This window comes from Lampetra planeri, chromosome 19, assembly GCF_965212315.1.
Source record: "Lampetra planeri chromosome 19, kcLamPlan1.2.h2, whole genome shotgun sequence".
Lineage (NCBI taxonomy): Eukaryota > Metazoa > Chordata > Hyperoartia > Petromyzontiformes > Petromyzontidae > Lampetra > Lampetra planeri.
Genome location: NC_136125.1, coordinates 7657902 through 7678533, shown reverse-complemented (window position 1 = coordinate 7678533; position 20632 = coordinate 7657902). Strand labels below are relative to the sequence as shown.

Below are 20632 nucleotides of genomic sequence, written 5' to 3'. Positions count from 1 at the left end.
ACACACACGTGTACACACACGCGTGCCTCTACTCCCACGGCCGTCGCCTGCGCCCGCGCTCCCAGCTCCACGCGCTCCACCGCACCGGCACCCCGGGCGGACGAGTACCTCCTGCTGGGGGACTGCGGTGCCAACCGCTCGCCCGCCGAGTGAGTGCATGCGTGCGTGTGGCTGTGTGTGTGGCTGTGTGTGTGTGTGACTGTGTGTGTGGCTGTGTGTGTGTGTGTGGCTGTGTGTGTGTGTGGCTGTGTGTGTGTGACTGTGTGTGTGGCTGTGTGTGTGTGTGTGGCTGTGTGTGTATGTGTGTGTGGCTGTGTGTGTGTGTGGCTGTGTGTGTGGCTGTGTGGCTGTGTGTGTGGCTGTGTGTGTGTGTGGCTGTGTGCGTGTGTCTGTGTGTGTGTGGCTGTGTGTGTGTGTGGCTGTGTGTGTGTGACTGTGAGTGACTGTGTGTGTGTGTGGCTGTGTGTGTGTGCGTGTGGCTGTGTGTGTGCGTGTGGCTGTGTGTGTGTGGCTGTGTATGTGGCTATGTGTGTATGTGGCTGAGTGTGTGTGTATGTGGCTGTGTGTGTGCGTTCGTGTGCGTCCGTGTGCATATATGTATTTACGTGTGCGCGCATGCACACGTATTCGTGCGCTCAAGCGTGTACACACGTGCTCGTGTCCCCGCAGCCCGAGCCCCGTGTGCGACACCGACCTCAACCACAACGCGCCGCCCCCCGTGACCTCCAAAGGGGTCATGAACGGGGTCGTGCCCCCGGCGTACGACCTGGCCCCTGGCCCGCTCTGCCCCCCGCTCCCTCCGCCCCCCCTCCACCGCGGCAGATCTGCTGGAGGCGGACGGGGACCTCTCGGGAGCCATCTACAGCTACCCCCGCAGGTGTGCGCCGCACGATGCCCCTCGCCGCACCGCCGCGTGTACCGCACCGGCATGTGCCCGCACCGCGGTCGCGTGCCAACCGCTACACTTCCGCTCCCCATCACACAAAGACACACACGATCACACTGACACCGTCCCCAACAGTGACACGCTCACGCAAGCCACACCGTCGCCATCACTGACACACTGGCACGGTGACACAACTCGCACGCTGACGCCGTCTCTCCCCCGCCCCCCCTCCCCACTGCGCCCCCCCCGCCCCCCCCGCGCTCAGCTACTCCATGAGCAGCGAGCAGCCCACCTACGACACCCCCCCGTCGGCCCCCACCTCGTCCTCGCTCTACCAGGTCCCCTGCGTCTTCCGCTTCGACGGCGGGCAGACCACTCCGTCCGCCTCCGCGGACGGCGCCTCCCCCACCTCGCTGTCGGGAGGCCCCGCGCTGCTGCCCGACGCGGGGACGCCCCCGCCGCGGCCCCCCAAGCCGAGCGCCGGCACGCCGGCCGGGGAGAAGGACGCCGAGACGGCCAACGGCGGCGGCGGCGGCGGCGGCGCCGGCGTGTACAGCTACCCGCGCTCGCAGTCGGAGAGCGACGGAGGCCTCTACCTGGTTCCGCCGCCCACCGTGGCGCGGAGGAGCAACACCATCTCCAGCCTGGACGGAGCCAAGGCGGCGCGCGGTAAGAGCCGGTCCCGCCATCGACGCTTTGTGGCCTCGACCGCTGTTGGCGCGCGGCCGTAGCCGTCGCCGCGAGCGGCGGGGGCAGCCCCACGACGCCAACTGCGGAGGTGCGAAGCGTCGCCGCGAGACGCGGTTGCCTGGGCTTGTATTGTCGCCGAATGTTTTCCAGGTCGCCGGTAAACCGGGGTAGGCCACGGCGGGAGGGTTTACTGAATGTGGTGTGGCCGGGCGCGGAAATATTTTCCGGATCGCCGAGCCGGACGTATTAAGTCCTGCCTGTTACCGTCAACGCACAGCCACAGTCATCTCCACGAGGTGGAGTCACCGGTCGGTCACCGGTCACCAGTCAGTCACCAGCTGCAGGCTGTGCGAGAGGTCCGAATGGGTTCTGTGTCTCATGACGGCGATAGCACAGTCGACCCATTGTCACCAACATCATCAATTCAAGTCATCATCATCGTTATCACCATCATCATGGTCGTGACCACCGCTCTCTCCGTGCCCCCCGCTGCGTAGACTCGTACCGGCTGGACAGCTACGACTACCCCCGCACGACGGTGAGCGACGTGGGTCACTCGCTCGAGTCCGTGGGCGACGGGTACAGCTCGTACATGGTGAGACTCGCCTACCCGCAGTCGCCCACTCACCCGCTCGCTCGCTCTGTCACTCGCTCACCCACTCACCCGCTCACTCCCCCACTCGCTAAGCCACTCGCTCAGCCACTCACAAACTAGTTTTTTATGGTTTGCTCACTCATTAACCCACCCACTCACTCGTTCACTCAGTCACTTATACAGCAGCTCACTCGCTCGCTTACCCACTGAGTCAACCAGGCACCCGTGCATTCAATCGCTCGCACCTTCCCGCGGTCGTACACTCAAGCACCCTTCCACCGTGTGCGCTCCTCTCCCCCCTCCCTCCTCCCCTCCCCCCTCCTCACCCCCCAGCGCAAGAAGAGCTTGCAGGGCGGCTCCGAGTCCGACCTGGAGCAGAACTACGTGGCGATGGTGCCGAGCCCGGGTCACGAGATCGACTCGCCCGTGACCTCCGACACCAACTACATCCCCATGAGCCCCGCCCACGTCGAGGGCCTCTCCCCGCCGACCTCCCAGGGGGGGCCGCCCCCCACCGCAGCTGCCACCGTTGCCGCCCCGGCCCCCGGCTCCGGCCCGTCCGTGGTGCCGCCTCCCCCCGCCGCGCCCAGGAGGGGCTCCAACGGTGGCCCCCCGAGGCGTGCGGTGGTGCCCGCCGAGGTGCAGCTTCCGCCCCCCGTCAACCGCAACCTCAAGCCCGACCGCAAGGGGGGCGATCGCAAAGGTAAAGGGGGCGGCTCTGCGTGCACACTCACACGCTCACACGCTCACACGCTCGCTCACACACTCACGCGCTCACACGCTCGCTCACACACTCACGCGCTCACACGCTCGCTCACACACTCACGCGCTCACACACTCACTCGCTCACGCGCTCACACACTCACACGCTCACACGCTCGCTCACACACTCACGCGCTCACACGCTCGCTCACACACTCACGCGCTCACACGCTCGCTCACACACTCACGCGCTCACACACTCACTCGCTCACGCGCTCACACACTCACACGCTCACACGCTCGCTCACACACTCACACGCTCACACACTCACACGCTCACACGCACACACACTCACTCGCTCACTCGCTCACACGCTCACACACTCACACGCTCACACGCTCACTCGCTCACACGCTCACACGCTCACACGCTCACACACTCACTCGCAAAATAGACAAAGGTCACCCCGTGTGTATAGCCTAAACAGACCGTTGGGGCAAGTAAGTAGTGGCACCTGTGAAGGCCGGCACGGCACACGGTGGGGGTGGGTGGCCAGCACCACCACGCCCTGCCACTGTTGTATCCCTCCTGGCGATGTTTACTACACACTGCACCAGGTACTCGTTTGAGGCTGAGTCGACCTAGGGGAGGCCCAGGACCGGTTCAGATAATCGTCACTGGTTTTGGCCTTGAGCGGGAATTGAACTCGGTCGCTGGGTTCGTAGTGCAGGGTGCTAACCGCAACACTAATGATCGGCCAAACGCATACAAGCACATTCGTACGCTCGCACGACTTTGACTTTATACATTTTATACACGTACACGCCGGATGCATGCGTACACACATACACACACGCGCAAACATGCAGCCCCTCGTGAAGGCAGCGGAGTGCGGGGGAGAGGATGCACGATACCGTTATAAACAAGGAAGACAAACCATGCATAGGCATGGGATTATTTAGCGCTTATCCTCGGGGTTATTTTCTTCCACTATCGCGATGATAGTGTTGCGGTTCCCAGCCCCACCACGAGATGACGTCAAACGTGACACCACCGCGATGGATCGACAAAGGGTTGCTGCTTGCTGTTTAATCGTTGCGCACATGGTGTTACGTTTGCTTTAGAATTTCGACGCTCACCTCCATTGGGTTGAGCGTCGAAATAAGCGCGCAAGAGGGCGTTCGGTCAAGTAACGCGAGTGCCTTCAAATACGATTGTTTTTCTCTCGCGAAGTGGAAAGTAAAAATACTATCACTTGACCGACCGGTTGGCTTTGGGTCAAGGAATTTTTATTTTTTTTATTTAGTCAGCTTAAAAGTCAAATTATTGCGTTCCTCTCCACAACGGAGGGGCGCGCACAAAAACAATTCCTGTTTTTACTATTTCCACAAAACCCGTTTGCACTTTTTTCTTTTGACCGAACAAAAGAGGAAGGTTTCGGAATTGGAGAACTCAAACGTGCGCCCAAAACAGAAGTGAGGCGAACGTTACGCAAGCGCCGCGGGCATCCGTGGCGGTTAAGAGGGGAGACGTTGCGTTTCTCTGAGGTCGAGACGTGACACCCGGCCTCTCGGTGCGCGACGTATTAATCTCGTCTGCAAGATCCGACCGTGTCCGTCCGGCGCTCGCCGAGCCGCGTTGGCTTCCGGTTGCCGAACGAACAGGTTGCGAGGTCGCACTCGTTACACACACAAAGCGCTTGCCGCAAAACAACCACGGTGCCTCGCTGGTCTCGCCAAGGGGCGCAAACCGTCGCGTGAGCTCCGGTCATCCCCACAGCGGCTTTTGGCTGGCCGTCGTACAAAGACGGCGGTCACCGCATCGCGCGCTTTCAGATGCGCTTCTGCGGCCGTCTGGAACGCTCTTCCTTCCGATATTAGGAAGCCACTGGAGCTACGCACTTTTAAATGTAGATTGAAAACTCATCTCTTTAGAACTGCTTCTTGTGTTCAGTTTGTTGTCCTCCCCCCCCCCCCGCATCTCCGATTAGCACGGTTGGCTGCGTACGGTTCGAAAGAAGTTCAGAGTACATACATAGCTAATTGTCTCACGGTCTTATCCCCGACCGTACTGTCGGCGTCGTGCCACGCGACGGAGTGCCCTTACGGAAGCTCACACAGAGGGAATGGGTCGTGACGCGTTTTCCTGTTGCTAGCCGGGCGACGGTGCTGGCTACGCTACGCTGCGCTGCGCGTGGCTGCCTGTAACCCGGCAGCGCGGAGGCAACAGCGAGGGTCGCCGGATCACCGTGCGCACACGCTGAGAAATCTTCCTTCCCGTGTTGGCGTCGTGGAGGTGCCGTACCCTGACTCGCCAGGAGAAGGCGGCGGCAGCACGAGTGCAGATGCCTCCTGTTCCACCTGTACAGGATCAAGTGTTTCCCCCTCGCACGATGACACCTTAGCATGCAGGGGATCGCAGAGCTCGGGCACTTTTTGGTGCCGGCTCACCGCGTAGCTGTCTCTCCGCTTGTCTGGTTCCTTCTTACACCGCTGAGTCGTTCTCTCCAAGTCGTTCTCTCTGCATGAGAGCGAGCACAACACTTCCCCCCCCCACCCCCTCGTGTAAGAGCACGGCCTCCGGTAGTTGATAACCTCCGAAGCTCCCTTCAAGCGACCTTCTGGTTCACACGGGAGGAGTCGGCACCTCCCCAGCAGCTTGTCCGCTGAGAGTTGACGCTCGACGCACGGCGACTTAATTTTGTTACGGTCAGTTTCGTTTAACCAGCTGGGTAGGCTCATTCGCACGAGTGACCTAGGGCATTTGTTTGCCAGCGGGGGTGGGGGGGGGGGGATGATTGCTGGCTTGCCAAAGATCATTAAATCTACGGCAGATTCTCCAAAGTTGTTGCGCGATGGGCTTGTTTTGTGCGAGAGGCCGGTTTACTCACGGGCAGCCGGAGCCTGGACTCAGAGGATCTTGAAGCTGGTGAGCTCCTCATGCTCCAAATGAGATTCCCGTTACAGCCTTGGCGCTAACAAAACTTGGTGTCGCGCGTTCTTCCGCTCTCTCTGGGCCCCCTCACCCCCGTCTCCCCCACCCCCTCACCCCCCAGGAGCCAAGCCGCCCCCCCTCGTCATTAAACCGGTCGACGACATCGATGGACTCATGCAGGCGCCGGTGCGATCACCGCTCACCAAGACCTACGGGTGAGCGGGGCTCACCGGGTGAGCGCAGCAGCGCGCGTTCCGCATAGCCTTGACGGACTGTTGGGGGAAGTGCTGTGAGCTAGCACCTATCGAGGCCGGCTCGACACACGGCGGGGTGGGTGGTCAGCACCACGCCCTGCCGCCTTTGTCTTCCCCGGTGGCGATGTTTACACACCGCGCTAGGTGCTCACCTGTGGCCGAGCCACACCCACGCACGCACCCACGCACGCACGCACCCACGCACGCACACACCCACGCACGCACACACCCACGCACGCACACACCCACGCACACACTCACGCACGCACACACGCACGGATGCCAGAGATGTTTGCAATGTGCGCACACTTGCTTGTCGTGTCTGGAACGAGCATCGTGGCGAGCGGTGCTGTGGCCGGGAAACGTGCGGTGACAAATGTCGTGGCTGGAGAGAGAGCTTCGTGGCGAGTGTTGTGGCTAAGGAGTGCGCGGCGAGCGGGGACTGTTTGCAGCACTGGGAGCGAGTGTCATGGCGAGTGTTATGGCGCACGAGAGAATGTCGTGGCCGGAGAGAGAGAACGGTGGAGAGTGATGCTGCTCGGAGCGTCGCACCCTGCCCCATCCCGTACTGACCGCGGATTCCGTGTCGATCTAGGCCGCAGAAAGGCCCCTCGTTCCGCTACAGCCGCAGGCCGGACTCGGTGCACAGCACGGCCTCCAGCTCAGGCTCCGAGGAGGCCGACCCCCCCTACATCCCCATGGTAACGGCTCCAGTAGCCACCCCCCCAGCTACTCCTCCCCTCTCTCCAGGACGTCGTTCACAGCCTCCTCACCTGCTCGGCTCCTCCTAATGTTCACTTTTGTGAGTTTCCTTTCTCAGTTTCCTTTCCCTGTGATTTCCGCTGGATTCTACCGCTGCTGCTGCTGCCGCGCCACCATTGCTGCCACTGCTGCTGAGGAGTCTCGTTCTGTCGGCCTCGTTTCTCTGTCTCTCTCTCTCTCGCGCGTCTGACCGACACTGTTATTTTTTTCTCGAGACTTCCCGTGGCACGTCTCTGACATTCGCAAGGGTGACGTCTGCCGGCGTTGCCTCTGCGGAGTTGGGTTAACGCCTCCTTTTGTCCGCAGCGGCGAGCTCCGCGGCCTTCGAACTTTTGTGTCCCCCTTTGTCGACGTCTCCCGTCGACGGCCGCCCTCAACATGGCCGCCTCTTCTCGCTGTCTTTTTTTCCGCCTCTTCCCTTGCGCTTCCTGGGAATTCTCGCCTCTTCCGTTGCGGCTGTCCTTCTCCGCGCCGTGAATCCTCCTTCTGCTCCTCCTCCTCCTCTCCTCCTTCGCCTCCTCGCCGCTGCCATCACCGTCGCCTGCGTCCAGTGACGAGACGTTTTTCTCGTATTACTGCACCTCGCTGCCCACGCCCACCGACACGGAGAGCGGCGATGAGGTGAGCTGTCGGTGGCGATGAGTGTCCGCGGCACAAGGATGATAATGACGGCGGAGGATGAGTGAGATGAACGGCCCGGGACTCATTTTGTAGTTGGGAGAAACCCCATAGTTCAGTGGTTAGAGCGCCGCGCTAGAAAGTTATTGAGCTGTATTCGATCCCAGGCCATGGATACACGCTTCTGCGGCCGTCTGGAACGCTCTTCCTTTCAATATTAGAAAGCCACTTGAGCTACGCACTTTTAAATCTCGATTGAAAACTAATTTCTTTAGAACTGCTTTCTGTGTTTAGTTTGTCCAATAAGGGTTAGGGTTAGCTACGTACGGTGCGAAGGAAGTTCAACATACACACCATTAGTGGCGATTGATATCTTAATCGGTCCTGGGTGTAGCCACATCTCGTGAACGATACGGCACGGAGGGGGGGGGGCATCATCCAGCAGTGGATTGACACGGCGGCCGTCATAAATCAAATCCTCGATGAGTCTCGGGGCTCTTCTTTTTTTCCGTCATACATTCGATGTCGGCGGCCTCGTCATTGGCGGCGATGGCATCGTCGCCCGGTCGGTGCTGCTTCACCGCTCTACGGAGGGCCTCAGATTTTTGAGCAGGCATCTCCGAGGCGACGGCCGCGACGTCGCGATTGCAATCCGACCAAATCGATCAAAGGGTTTGGTCCAATTCTTGGGATACGAACCAGTGCCGTAAGGAACTGCCCCGGGGTCCCGACATAGCTGGCCGGGGGTGACGCCCTCCCGGGCAGAGCCGCTATCCGAGCCACGTGGTTTCATCGCGGCCTACGGGTGATACCTCTCGTGAAGATTAACCAGTACAAATGAAACTTTTAGCTTGAAGTTGCGTTGCTATTCGGGACTCAGGCTAAAGACAACTGCCCACATTGCTCAAAACTTGGGCACTCAAACCAGCACTAAACATTATTTCAAATATGCAATCACTTTTTTATATTTTTTTTTATTTGAAAATTGAACAAAGTACCTCCGAGGACAAACGCACGCTGGGTAGCGTTGCTGAATCCAAGCGTAGGCATGGCTTTTCTTCCTTGCTTTGTTTTCTCCGACCCGTTCTCTATCGCCGTTCCCCGCTGCCTTCCGACCAGCGCCCTAACCGCGCCTCTCCCCGCTCTCCTCCCTCCATCCCTCATCCCCTGGTCCTCCTCCTCCTCCCACCTCCGAACCCCCCCCCCCACCCCCCACCCCCCTGGACCTTTGAACCCTCTGGCCCGCGACAGAAGAACCAGCCTGCGAGCGCGTCGCCCACGCAAACGGCGTCCAACGCCGGGAGCCCCATGCCGCCTGGCGCACGCGACTGTGTCGAGTATCTCAAGCTCGACCTGCCCGGGTCGCCCGCTTCTACCAAGCAGGTGCCAGCGTCGCACCACCTCACCACCCGCACCACCTGCACCACCTGCACCACCTACACCACCTGCACCACCTGCACCACCCGCACCACCTGCACCACCTACACCACCTGCACCACCTACACCACCCGCACCACCTGCACCACCTACACCACCTGCACCACCTACACCACCTACACCACCTGCACCACCTACACCACCCGCACCACCTGCACCACCTGTGCCCTTTGCGCCACCTACACCACCTGCACCACCTGCACCACCTACACCACCTACACCACCTACACCACCTGCACCACCTCACCACCCGCACCACCTGCACCACCTGTGCCCTTTGCGCCACCTACACCACCTACACCACCTGCACCACCTACACCACCTACACCACCTGCACCACCTACACCACCTGCACCACCTGCACCACCTACACCACCTGCACCACCTACACCACCTGCACCACCTGCACCACCTGCACCACCTGTGCCCTTTGCACCACCTACACCACCTACAAAGACGAAGATCCTCCGTCTGCAATATACTGTTTGGGCAAGTGCTCTTAAGTCGGCATGACACACAAGGGGGTGGGTGGCCAGCACCACACCAGGTAGTCATTTGAGGCTGAGTCGACCTAGGGGAGGCCCAGGACCGGTTCAAATAATCGTCACCGGTGTTGCACGTTTGCACCACCTGCACCACCCCTGCGCCAACTGTACCACCTGCACTGGCTCTTGTCACCGACAGCCACGACCCCGTTAAGTCCGAACGGCGTGTGCGGAGGCCCTCATCCAGCAGTGGATTGACAAAGAGCTGCATACGTGCACACGCACAGACTCGCGTTATTAGTAGCTGAGTCAATAGGATAATAACAGAAGCCAGCCCATCATCCCTCCTGGACATCAGACTCTCCATCCAAGGTGATAAACTAACTCCATTGGCGTCGCAATAACTTGCAGCTCTACAAACGCGTTGGGGTTTTATACTTGTTATTAATTGTGATACTAACGCAGCAGCGTCACCAAACACCTTGTTCCATCATCAGATTAAGCCGAGAAACTCCCTGCTACATTTGTCTTTGTGAATATATGCATTCGTGAGTATGCCCTTACACATATACATGTATGCACCTGCGTATGTGTTCACTATTGGTCACATGCGTGTGAGCACATCCTTGCAACCGTGCCGGGCCTTAATATTTGCTCGGACTCGCCCCAACACCCTATGTGGGCTACACGGAGGGGGATTGCTAACCACGTGCAGTCTTCTTCACACTCGTCCTCTCTTGTCCACCCTTGTCCACCCTTGTCCACCCTTGTGCACCAACTGCGAGCAGAAGTCGGCCGCCCCGAGCCCGGCGCTCACGGAGGAGAAGGTGGACTACGTGACGGTGGACAAGGAGAAGACGCTGGCGCTGCAGAACACCAAGGAGGCGTGGCAGGACAAGCGGCAGATATCGGAGAACGACGTGCCGTCCAAGGGCACCAAGTGACGCCGCCTCGCCTCCCACCACCAACCCCTCGGCCCCGCGGCAACTCGGACTCGAGAGCTCAAAACTTAAAACTCTAAAAACGGAATAAAAACTGAAAAGCAAAATGCGCTGCGGAGTGCGAGGAGGAGCACTGCCGCCCAGGATGGACGAATGAGCAGCGCCAGTTTCGTTTTTAATCTTATCTCACCGGCGCCAGCGGTCGAGTTCCTATCATCCTCCTGGCTCGCGGTGAGATGTGAGCGAGCGAGCGAGTGAGGCCGTGCGATGATCACCGAAACTGGACGAGCAGGGCGATGCAGCGGCGTTGGCGGTGGCGTTCACGGCTGAGCCCACGCCGGTGCACGGCCCGCTGCTTGGATGAGAGGCGGCGCTGCTGGGCGCTGCCACGCCTGCCTGCTGGTGGGATCTCCGTCTGTCCGCTGGGCGCCAGCGAAGAACCACGTCGATGCAAACCGCTCAGCGCCGGACTGTTCCAAGCGAGCGAGCGAGCGAGCGAGCACGCCACCCACCCGCCCCTCCCATCGGCGTGGGATTTAACTTTCAAATATTGTTTCGTACTTTATACATCAACTGTCGATTTTTTAACTCTACACAGTTTCTACTTGAGCAACTGCTGCAATCGTCGCCGTCTCGTTTTTTTATGTTATTTTGTACTCCCCGAGTTGTTAATTTTATTGCCCGTGGTGAAAGTTGTGGTGCAAACCGGTAACAATGCAAAAGGGAACACCCTTCACAGCTGATTTTTTTAAATACAGCCTGTATACAGTCTACATATATATACAGTATTTCATCATGGACGATGACTTCTGCGACGGTGGGCGGCAGAGCCATCGCCGGCCGTACTCGTCGCCATGGCGACCATCGCCGATGAACTCATCGTCCGCTCCGCCCGGTGGAAAGGAGGTCGCCCCCGATCGCTACGGCAACACCTCACGAACTCGCAAAACAATCTGAGGGCCGGCATCCACCATCCGTCAGGGTGGACTTTGCCGGTCAAGATGAACTAGTAGACTTGACTGATCAGGGTGGACTAATGGAATGTCCATGGAAGATGGACCGGCTTGGTCAGGGTGGACTAATGGAATGTCCATGGAAGATGGACCGGCTTGGTAAGGGTGGACTAATGGAATGTCCATGGAAGATGGACCGGCTTGGTCAGGGTGGACTAATGGAACATCTCTGGTCAAGGTGGTCTATTGGACTGGCTGATCAGGGTGACTTTGGTGGGCGAATGGACTCGCAGGTGAATGTGGACTCGCTGATTAGGGTGGACTAAACCATCTGTTCAGGGGTGGAATTTCTCGTCGAGGTCGAGCGCCTGGTCATGTCGGACCTTTAGTTGAATCGTGGTAGACACAGCGGTCAGGGCGGAGATCTCCTCCCAAGGTGAACTCGCCACTCTCACGATGGACCTGCTCCAGCGATGATGAACCGGGTGGACGAGTCCAACGCTGGACTCGAGGATTTTCCGGTTGGAGTGGAGCTGTTCTCATAGGTCAGGGTGGACGTTCCGCATCGAGCTGTGGGGCCGTGCCGGGAACGGCGAGTGACGGGGAGCTTTGTGCCGTGACCGGTCGTCGCTACGTCACCCGTCTGCCTTCTTAACCCCCCAACCCCCGCCGCCCGCGCGCCTGCCCGAAGACGCAAAAAAATTCTCGTGAAATGACAAAAAAAACGAACAGATTTGTAGAAAAAAATATATAAGGATAATGCTGTGGTTTTACATAACGATTTCAAATCTTGTTTTGTAAGAAAGACGCCGCCTTGGTTCACGTTGTCGTTCGTCGTTGTCCATCGTTTTGTCCGGTTTGTTTTGTTTTACAGAAAACAGGAGGGAGTTGTTGTTGTTGTTGTTTTTGTAAAAATGGTTGAAGTTGCAGTTTGTCTCATTTTAGTATTTGCGCGAGCACTTGATGGGGGGGGGGGATGCTCGGATTTTGAGGAGGGGCTGTCATGCCTCCCCCCCCCTCCCAACCTCTCCCCCCCCCCCCTCTTCCTGCCACGTCGTCGCCCTCTCACTGTGCCCCCCCCCCCCACAAACAAAACCACCAACTCCATTGTAGCCCACGTGAACCCTGACCCCTGAGGCAAGGTCGCCAAACAGCGGTAAATTTGTCAACAGTCGCGACAAAGGAGAGGGCATCCCGGGCCGAATGATGTCGGCAGAAAGGAAATGCCAACGAGAGACAAGACGTCGCCTCTCCCCCTGCCGCGTGCTGCTGCTGCTGTGGGGCCGGGTCTCACCGCGTGTCGTTCGGCGACGATGTCCGACGTTTCGCTCCAACGTGCCCGCGGCCGGGAGCTTCTTCGGGATCGGAGAAGCTTTCCGGCGCGGTGAGTGACACGCCGGATGATCACACCGAACGGTGCCGCGATACATCCCGAAACACATCGGGGAGGGGGGGGGTATTAGCTGAATTACGTTCGGCTTCTCCGATAGCTGATTGGACAGTGGTGATGATGACCATGATAGTCGGAGTGGAATTTCAATAATTTATCTCTAATGTACGCGCGCGCGCGACCCTTTTTGTCAACTCCGCCGCTGGACGAAGACCTCCGCGTGCCGTGCGTATCGATGGGGGGAGGAGGTGGAGGGGGGGTGGTGGGGGGCTTGTTTGACCATACTTCACCACGCCTGTCAGTGCGGACTGGTGCGCGGCGCCAACCCCGGGTGAAGCGGTCGGTGGCGGTGCCGTCGGTTGAGATTGTGCGCTGCTGCTGCTGCTGCTGCCTTTGACTACGATGGGTTTATTTTGTATTTATTCTCGACCGCGTGCCGTCGACGTCACTAGGAACGGGGAGGTGCGCGCGGGAGTCGCGGTATTCGCGAGGTCACGTGACCTCTGCCCTGTGGGGGGGGAGGGTCCAGAGAAGCTATGCAACAGCCCCTCGTGATGAGGCGCTCACAGTTGGTCCTTGAGAAATTAAAATTGAGCAAAAAACAATATTAAAAACAGCGGCACCAACAGCAACGGTAATAAATAACAAACATCCAAGACCATTCTCAGCCACGCTCTCGTGCACCCTGTGCACGGTGTGTGTGTGTGTTCTTTTTCCAAGACGCCTGTCCCGAGTCTGTATGTACGTGTGTGTGCGCGCGAGTCTAGGTGTGTGTGGCTGTCTGTATGATCTGAATGTGGCCGCGTGTGTGTGTGGCTGTCTGTGTACAGCGTAGTGGAGCGGTAGCGCCACGCTGCGCTACGAACCCGGCGTCCCGAGTTCGATTCCCACTCACGGCCAACACCCAGTGACGGTTATCTGACCCGGTCCTGGGACTCCTCTGGGTCGACTCGGCCTCAAATGAGTACCTGATGCGGTGTTTAAGCGGCCGGGTGTGGTGCTGGCCACTCACAACCTCGTGTGCTGTTCTGGCCTTCATAGGTGCTCGCTAGCTAATAGCACTTGCCCCAACAGTATTTTCAGGCTATACGGGGGGACCTTTGTCTTTTGTTTTGTATATAGTACAGCGATTGGGGGTGCAGTGGTAACCGCACTACACCAACGCCCCCCAACCCCGGATGATCCAACCGGCGATGAGCGAATTCTACCCAGGGCCCGGGTCTCATGCACACGCGAAATAAATAAATGATTCGGGCATTTAAAGTTGTTTCCAGGCACGCATTTTAAATCAACTGCTTTAATTAAGTATCCATTGGAGTAGGGTTACAACCTTTCGGTTGCAAAGGCACGCAACTCTATTGCTGTGATACAAAAAATAGAGCTTTGCCACGCACAAACAATGATGATGGATGGAGCTGGTGGACAAGGGAGAAGTGGGGAATCAGGAATTCATTTCTCACTCAAATATATTCAGGGTCACTGCCAGACTCGACTGGAGGTGGTGGTGGTGACAGGCACATGAGGACGCGTAACCACGGCCGAAACGAGAGGTAATCATGAATGTGGTGTGCCGGGTAACGGAATGATGTTACGGTTAACTAACTCGGCCGAAATTAAACTAAAACTAAACTTTTTTTTATTAAATCCTTTATATTAAGTTCGCTTGCTTGCTTAGGACCGTGCAAATCTTTCGGTCGTTTTTTAACCCACTTCCCGTGATCCAATCGAGCTGACATTTTCCACACAGACTCGTTGTGCGTGACAATTAATGTTCGTGAAAAAAAAAATTCAAAATTTGACACTTTTTAGGACAAAAATATTATATTTAATTACCAATTGCTTAATGGTGCAATGCAATCATCTGACCCATAGGTGGCAGCCATCTCAAGCCAGAGGACGAGAGGACTCTAGCCGCTACGCATATAAAGGATTTATAGTGAAAAACTTTGTTTTTACGGGTTATACTTATAAGGCCATCTGAGCTACTTAGCTCTTTTTCAGAAGCCACCTCGCTATCAAAAATCATGATCCAACGAAATGGCTTACGTGTAAATGTATAGCAGCCATATTCTCTAAACGCATGTTTCTAAACGTGGAGGGAAACACCGGAGAAACCCGGAGAAAAATCCACGCGAACACGGGGAGAGAGATACACGCAAACTCCAAACATAGAGCAGGCGTCAGGGTCGGGATCAAACCCACGAACTCGTGTATACCGGGCGAGGGAGTTAACATCTCCGTAGGTTTTTTCGGTAAAGTCACGTAGGTAAAAAATTAAATTAAAATTAATGAAAGTAAAATAAAAAAAATCACGACGTTTCGGAGGCAACACAAGCTTCCGTCTTCAGGTGGAACAGTCACAGCGCGATTGCTGTATCAAATAAAGAGGACAAAAAAACCTCAGAGTATGAATCCTTGCAGTCACGATAGCTTCAAATCTAGAGTTAACATCTCGCCAACCGCAGCGCCCCCACGGTGCAATTTAATGTAATGTTAACAGTGATAATTGGTATAGTATTGTTACGATTCGAACCCCCCCCCCCCCCCCCCATTGCGTATTGAAAATGGAACGCATCGCGTTACACGTTGCTACGTCAACTGGGTGCAGTAGGCGAGAGGAGACGCCAGGGAGCCTCGCTCGCTCGAGAGAGGAGGGAGCGACGCATGGCCTGGCACGGCACAGCGGGCACGGCACGGCACAGCTGGCACGGCACGGCACAACGTGGCACGGCACAGCCTGGCACGGCACGGAGCGGCCTGGCACGGCACAGCCTGGCACGGCACGGCACAGCTGGCACGGCACGGCACAACGTGGCACGGCACGGCACAGCCTGGCACGGCACGGCACGAAGCGGCCTGGCACGGCACAGCCTGGCACGGCATGGCACAGCCTGGCACGGCACGGAGCGGCCTGGCACGGCACGGCACAGCCTGGCACGGCACGGCACAGCCTGGCACGGCACGGCACGAAGCGGCCTGGCACGGCACGGCTCTGCACGGCACCGACAGAAAAGTTTTGAGTGTCTTTGCGGGCACGTGAATTCGGATTTGCGACATTCAAATTGAGACGTGCGTGTGTTTTTACGTATGTCAATGTTGATTTATTTATTTGTTTTCCTTTATTCATTATTAGATTGGGATTATACGTGGCGGCCAAGCGCCAGGCTGTAAATTCTTGGCAAGAATCTTTTCTGAAAAAGAGAAGCATCATCATAATAACAATAAACTATGCTCATTATGCTGGGTGGTGGTGTACTTAATACTTCGGTCTGTGGCATTCACGTGTGTCTGTTTTCGTGCAATTATAACATTAAATACGAATGAAGTTATAAACCAGCAATCCGTACTAAGGGGCCGTCCATAAATGACGTCACGCGATTTTAGACGATTTTTGACCCCCCCCCTCGTCACACGGCGTCACAAAAAGTCATACCCCCCCTCAAATATGACGTCACAAAGTTCTGCCCCCCCCTCCCCCAAATAAAACATGCTTCAAATCTCTTTAAACTATTGTCATTGTAGTGCGTATTTAATGTGCCGCTGCACTCTGATGTTGTAGGAGAAAACATTTATTAAAAAGTCTATTTAATTAAGTAGAACGTGTTGTCTATATTTATTTAAAGTTGCGCAATTTTTACGTGACGTCACATTTCTCAACCCCCCCCCAGGTGCGTGACGTCATTTATGGACGGCCCCCAAACCTGCGTGGTGAAGTATGGTCAGACGACCCTCCCATGGTCCACACTGTGTGGGGCAGGCCTTCATCCAGCAGTGAATCGACAAAGAACTGCAAATTGTTTTACGTTTGTTAATCACAGATCGTTAGAAACGTATTCAAATTAACGCATTTGTTGATGAACTTATGACAGCGCTCCTCTGGGAGACCCCGTAATCGGCAGTACAGAAAATATACAGTACATTGTACAGTACATTGTACAGTACTCTACTGCACTGTATTAGATTCTCACGTCTATGCTCCCCGCCTTCACTACCAACCCGCACCGACCATCGTGGTGAAGTATGGTCATCAACTCGACATGCAACTCATCAACTCGACATGCAACTCATCAACTCGACATCCAACTCGCCCGCAGTGATTCCTCGTCACCTCGTGAGGACGATCGTCTAAGAGCCGCTTTTCCCAATCCACTGCTGGATGAAGGTGCCCTCTCCAAATCGCAACACAATTTTAATGAGCGATAATTGTTTCTAAGGAACGTGAGCTGTGACGCACATCGGCAATGGGCGTCACTGTGAATGCAACTTGCGCGTGACGCACGCCCCCGCAATGTGGTGCAAAAAAAGTTTTTAGCTTTACGATTTCATTTCATTTGTCACTTGAGTGACGAGGGAAAGAATGTGGAAGAGAGTACCGCCCGCACCTATGTCGCATACCTTCATGTAGATAGTTTCATGAATGTAACGTTGGGAATTAATTGAGAATTATTCGCGCACTGTCCACCGAGGGGATGAAGCGATGCCATCAGCTCTTGTGCAGGTGCTCAGGTGGATTATAGTAAACTATAAATTAAACTATTTTTATTTTTTATTTCACCACGTAAGACCCACTGAGCTCTATGTAGCTCTTTTTCAGAAGCGACCTGGCCACAAATGACAGCTCAACGAAGTGGCTTTTCACGTGGAAATGTCTAGCAACCAAATACTCAAAACGCGTGATGTTGATTCTAAATATGGAGGGAACAACCGGTGGACCCGGAGAAAAATCCACGCGACCACGGGGAGACGGAGAGACACGCAAACTCCAAATATGCAGCAGGCGTCAAGGTCGGGATCGAACCCACGACCTCCTGTACACCAGGCGAGGTAGTTAACATCTCCTAGCCACCGTGATGATGATGAGAGAGAGAGACACGCAAACTCCAAATATACAGCAGGCGTTAGGATCGGGATTGAACCCACGACCTCCTGCACACCAGGCGAGGTAGTTAACATCTAGCCACCGTGATGATGATGAGAGAGAGAGACACGCAAACTCCAAATATACAGCAGGCGTTAGGATCGGGATTGAATCCACGACCTCCTGCACACCAGGCGAGGTAGTTAACATCTCCTAGCCACCGTGATGATGATGAGAGAGAGAGACACGCAAACTCCAAATATACAGCAGGAGTTAGGATCGGGATTGAACCCACGATCTCCTGCACACCAGGCGAGGTAGTTAACATCTCCTAGCCACCGTGATGATGATGAGAGAGAGAAACACGCCAACTCCAAATATACAGCAGCAGGCGTCAGGATCGGGATCGAACCCACGACCTCCTGCACACCAGGCGAGGTAGTTAACATCTCACACTATTACAGCGCCCAGCGATGTCACATTGCTGGATCGCGTAGTGATGGAGGCGGCTTTGCGAGAGGCCCTCATCCAGCAGTGGATTGAATCACGGATGCTGATGATGATTACGATGACTTGGTAGGGAAACTATTTGCCTCCAAAAACTGTAGCTGGGTGTGGCAGAGTCCATGACCAGCGCTGACATTTTGGGACGTCCCTGAACAGCAACTGCATCCTCCTGACTCATTGGCGGCCCTGTGAGTGGAAACGAAACAATCCTTTGTGGTTCTATTTGTTTGTATTTGTTTCTAAACAAATGCAGGAGTGTACCAGTGGTGGTGGAGCGGCTAGCGCGCTGCGCTATGAACCTGGTGCCCCCCCCCGCTCACGGCCAACATCGGTGACGATTATCTGAACCGCTCCTGTGCCTCCCCTAGGTCGACTCAGCCTCAAATGAGTATAAGCGCCACTAGGGAGACAAAGGCGGTCGGGCGTGGTGCTGGCCCCACCCACCCCCTCGTGTGCCGTGCCGGCCTTTATAGGTGCTCGCTGACAGCACTTGCCCCTACAGCCTGTTAAGGCTACACGGGGGATCTTTGTCTTTGTGTCAGTTGGTGGAGCAGAGTGGATCCATGGCGTGACCCGGGCGTGCCGAATGCAACGTGCAGCATCGCGTCACTCTCGACGGCGCTGTGGTTCAGAGTTCGGGTTATTGACGATAGGGTTTGGGGTGATTTCTATGGATTGGGTTCGACAGAGGGTAAAGGTTAGGGTTTTAGGTTTTTAGGGCGATTGATCAGGTTGATTCTAGGTATAGGAATAGGGTAAGAGCTCGGGTTAAGGTTAGGATGGAGTTAGGGTTAGGGCTATGGGGCTAGGGGTAGAGGTTTGTGTTATGATTAGGTTAATGATAGAGGTTAGGGCTCGGTTAGGGTTAATGCTAAGAAAAGGTTTACTCGAGGGTTATGGTGAATGATGCGTTTAAGTTTAGGGCGAGGCGTGGTATTCATTCAGGTTGAGTTGAGTATCGTGATGAGTTGAGTATCGTGATGAGGTTAATTATGCTGCGGTTTGGGTTAAGAGCTAAGTTAGGATGAGTACAAATTAATAATAAAAGTTAGGTCTTGGATTAGTTATTGCTCGGGTCAGTAATGGGGTCAAGGCTATATAATTAGATTGGTTGTATTCGTGTTGGGGTTACTGTGAGTGTCCTGGTTAGGTTTAATTGTACGGTTAGTATCAACGTTGAGTCTGTGGTAAAACTCATGGCTGAAGTTAGTGTTGGGGCTAGTGTCCTGGTTAATATTAGGAGATGGCGTTCGGGGTAGGTTTCGTGTTAATGTCAGTGTCCACATAAAGCTTCGGGTTAAAGCACAGGACGAATGCCTAGGTGAGTGTTACGGGATAACTTCATGGCGATCGCTTTGTGCTCGAGGGGAAATGGAAGGTAAGTGACCTTGTAAGTGGATTGTTGGACACTGGTGTCACCATCAACTGGCATCAGAACTCGAGCGGGCCGAGGTGTGTTGCACATGTTCCCCTTGAGTGGAACATTCACGGAAACAAGCCGCAGGAGTGCGACTGTGGCCATATAACCCGCACATAACCAGGATGTTTCTTTTCCTGGGGGAATCCGATGAGCTGTAAAGCTCTTTATCACAGGTGTCCAGCGAGACGGGTAAGAACGTTACAACAACAAACAACAACAACAACACGATAGGAGTGCAAAGTCCAATAAAGGTCAACAAATGACCCAAACATATAAATACAACTAAACCATCCCCATCTTTCCAGACAAAGCCTACTGAGGGATTAACTTCTTTTTCAAAAGCCACCTGGCCACAAATGATAGCTCAACAAAGTGGCCCGTCATCATTCGGACATTTATAGCGGCGAAATCATCTAAAGACTGCAGTCTAAACGCGTGTCTCTAAATGTGGAGTGGGGAAAACCGGAGGACCCGGAGAAATAAAATGCACTTGAACAGGCTATGGGCCCTACAAAACGTCGCCGTGGTATTGTTCGTGTTGTTGAGTCTCACGGAAAAGACAAGTGAAAGGCAAACAGTGCAGATTAAAAAGGTGTGCAGGTGAGGTTGGAAACCCAAGAGGGCTTCTATGTATATACAAAACAGATTGTTCAATAAATTAAACAAAGCATACTCATGCTAATTAAGCTTGTTCAACTAGAGGTGTTCATGCGCTCGTTCAGCAGAGGAGGATGAACAGCAGCAAATCTGGCTGTGACGGTCCCACCTGATGACGGAGACTTGTGTTGCCTCCGAAACGTCGTGATTTTTATTTTATTTTTTATTAATTTAAATTTCATTTTTTACCTACGTGACTTTACCGAAAGAACTAAGAGTATGAATCCTTGCAGTCACGAAAGCTTCAAATCTAGAAGCAAACCCACAGCAAATCTCTCTGCTGAAGTTCCCCCCCATCCCCCTCGACATGACCCTAAACGTAAACACATGACCCCCCATTCGCAAGAACAAACCGCAGTGGATGAGTACACGTACACATTCTTACGTAAACCAAACAATTATCTTCAGGAATGCAAAGAATCTCTCGGGCGACTATTTTTACCGACAATATCAGTATGACTGGGAGAGGAAGACACCTGTTTAGTCAAAGAATGCTTTAAAATCCACCCCTAGCCGCGCCTTGGTGGCCATCCATTGAGTGC

The 20632-nt window shown here is 55.3% G+C and overlaps 1 protein-coding gene across 1 annotated transcript in view; it reads left to right on the top strand.

Annotated features, from left to right (window-relative positions):
• The window catches only part of LOC144724035 (GRB2-associated-binding protein 1-like), a 108907-nt gene extending 98519 nt beyond the window's left edge, over nt 1–10388 (top strand). Inside the window, 10 exon segments of the mRNA XM_078602860.1 lie at nt 66–149; nt 670–877; nt 1152–1403; nt 1405–1555; nt 2074–2171; nt 2505–2874; nt 5930–6023; nt 6658–6763; nt 8694–8825; nt 10153–10388. Of these exon segments, the coding sequence (XP_078458986.1) occupies nt 66–149; nt 670–877; nt 1152–1403; nt 1405–1555; nt 2074–2171; nt 2505–2874; nt 5930–6023; nt 6658–6763; nt 8694–8825; nt 10153–10308 (1651 nt within the window). The 3' untranslated portion in view covers nt 10309–10388.
• The last annotated feature ends 10244 nt before the right edge of the window (nt 10389–20632 follow it).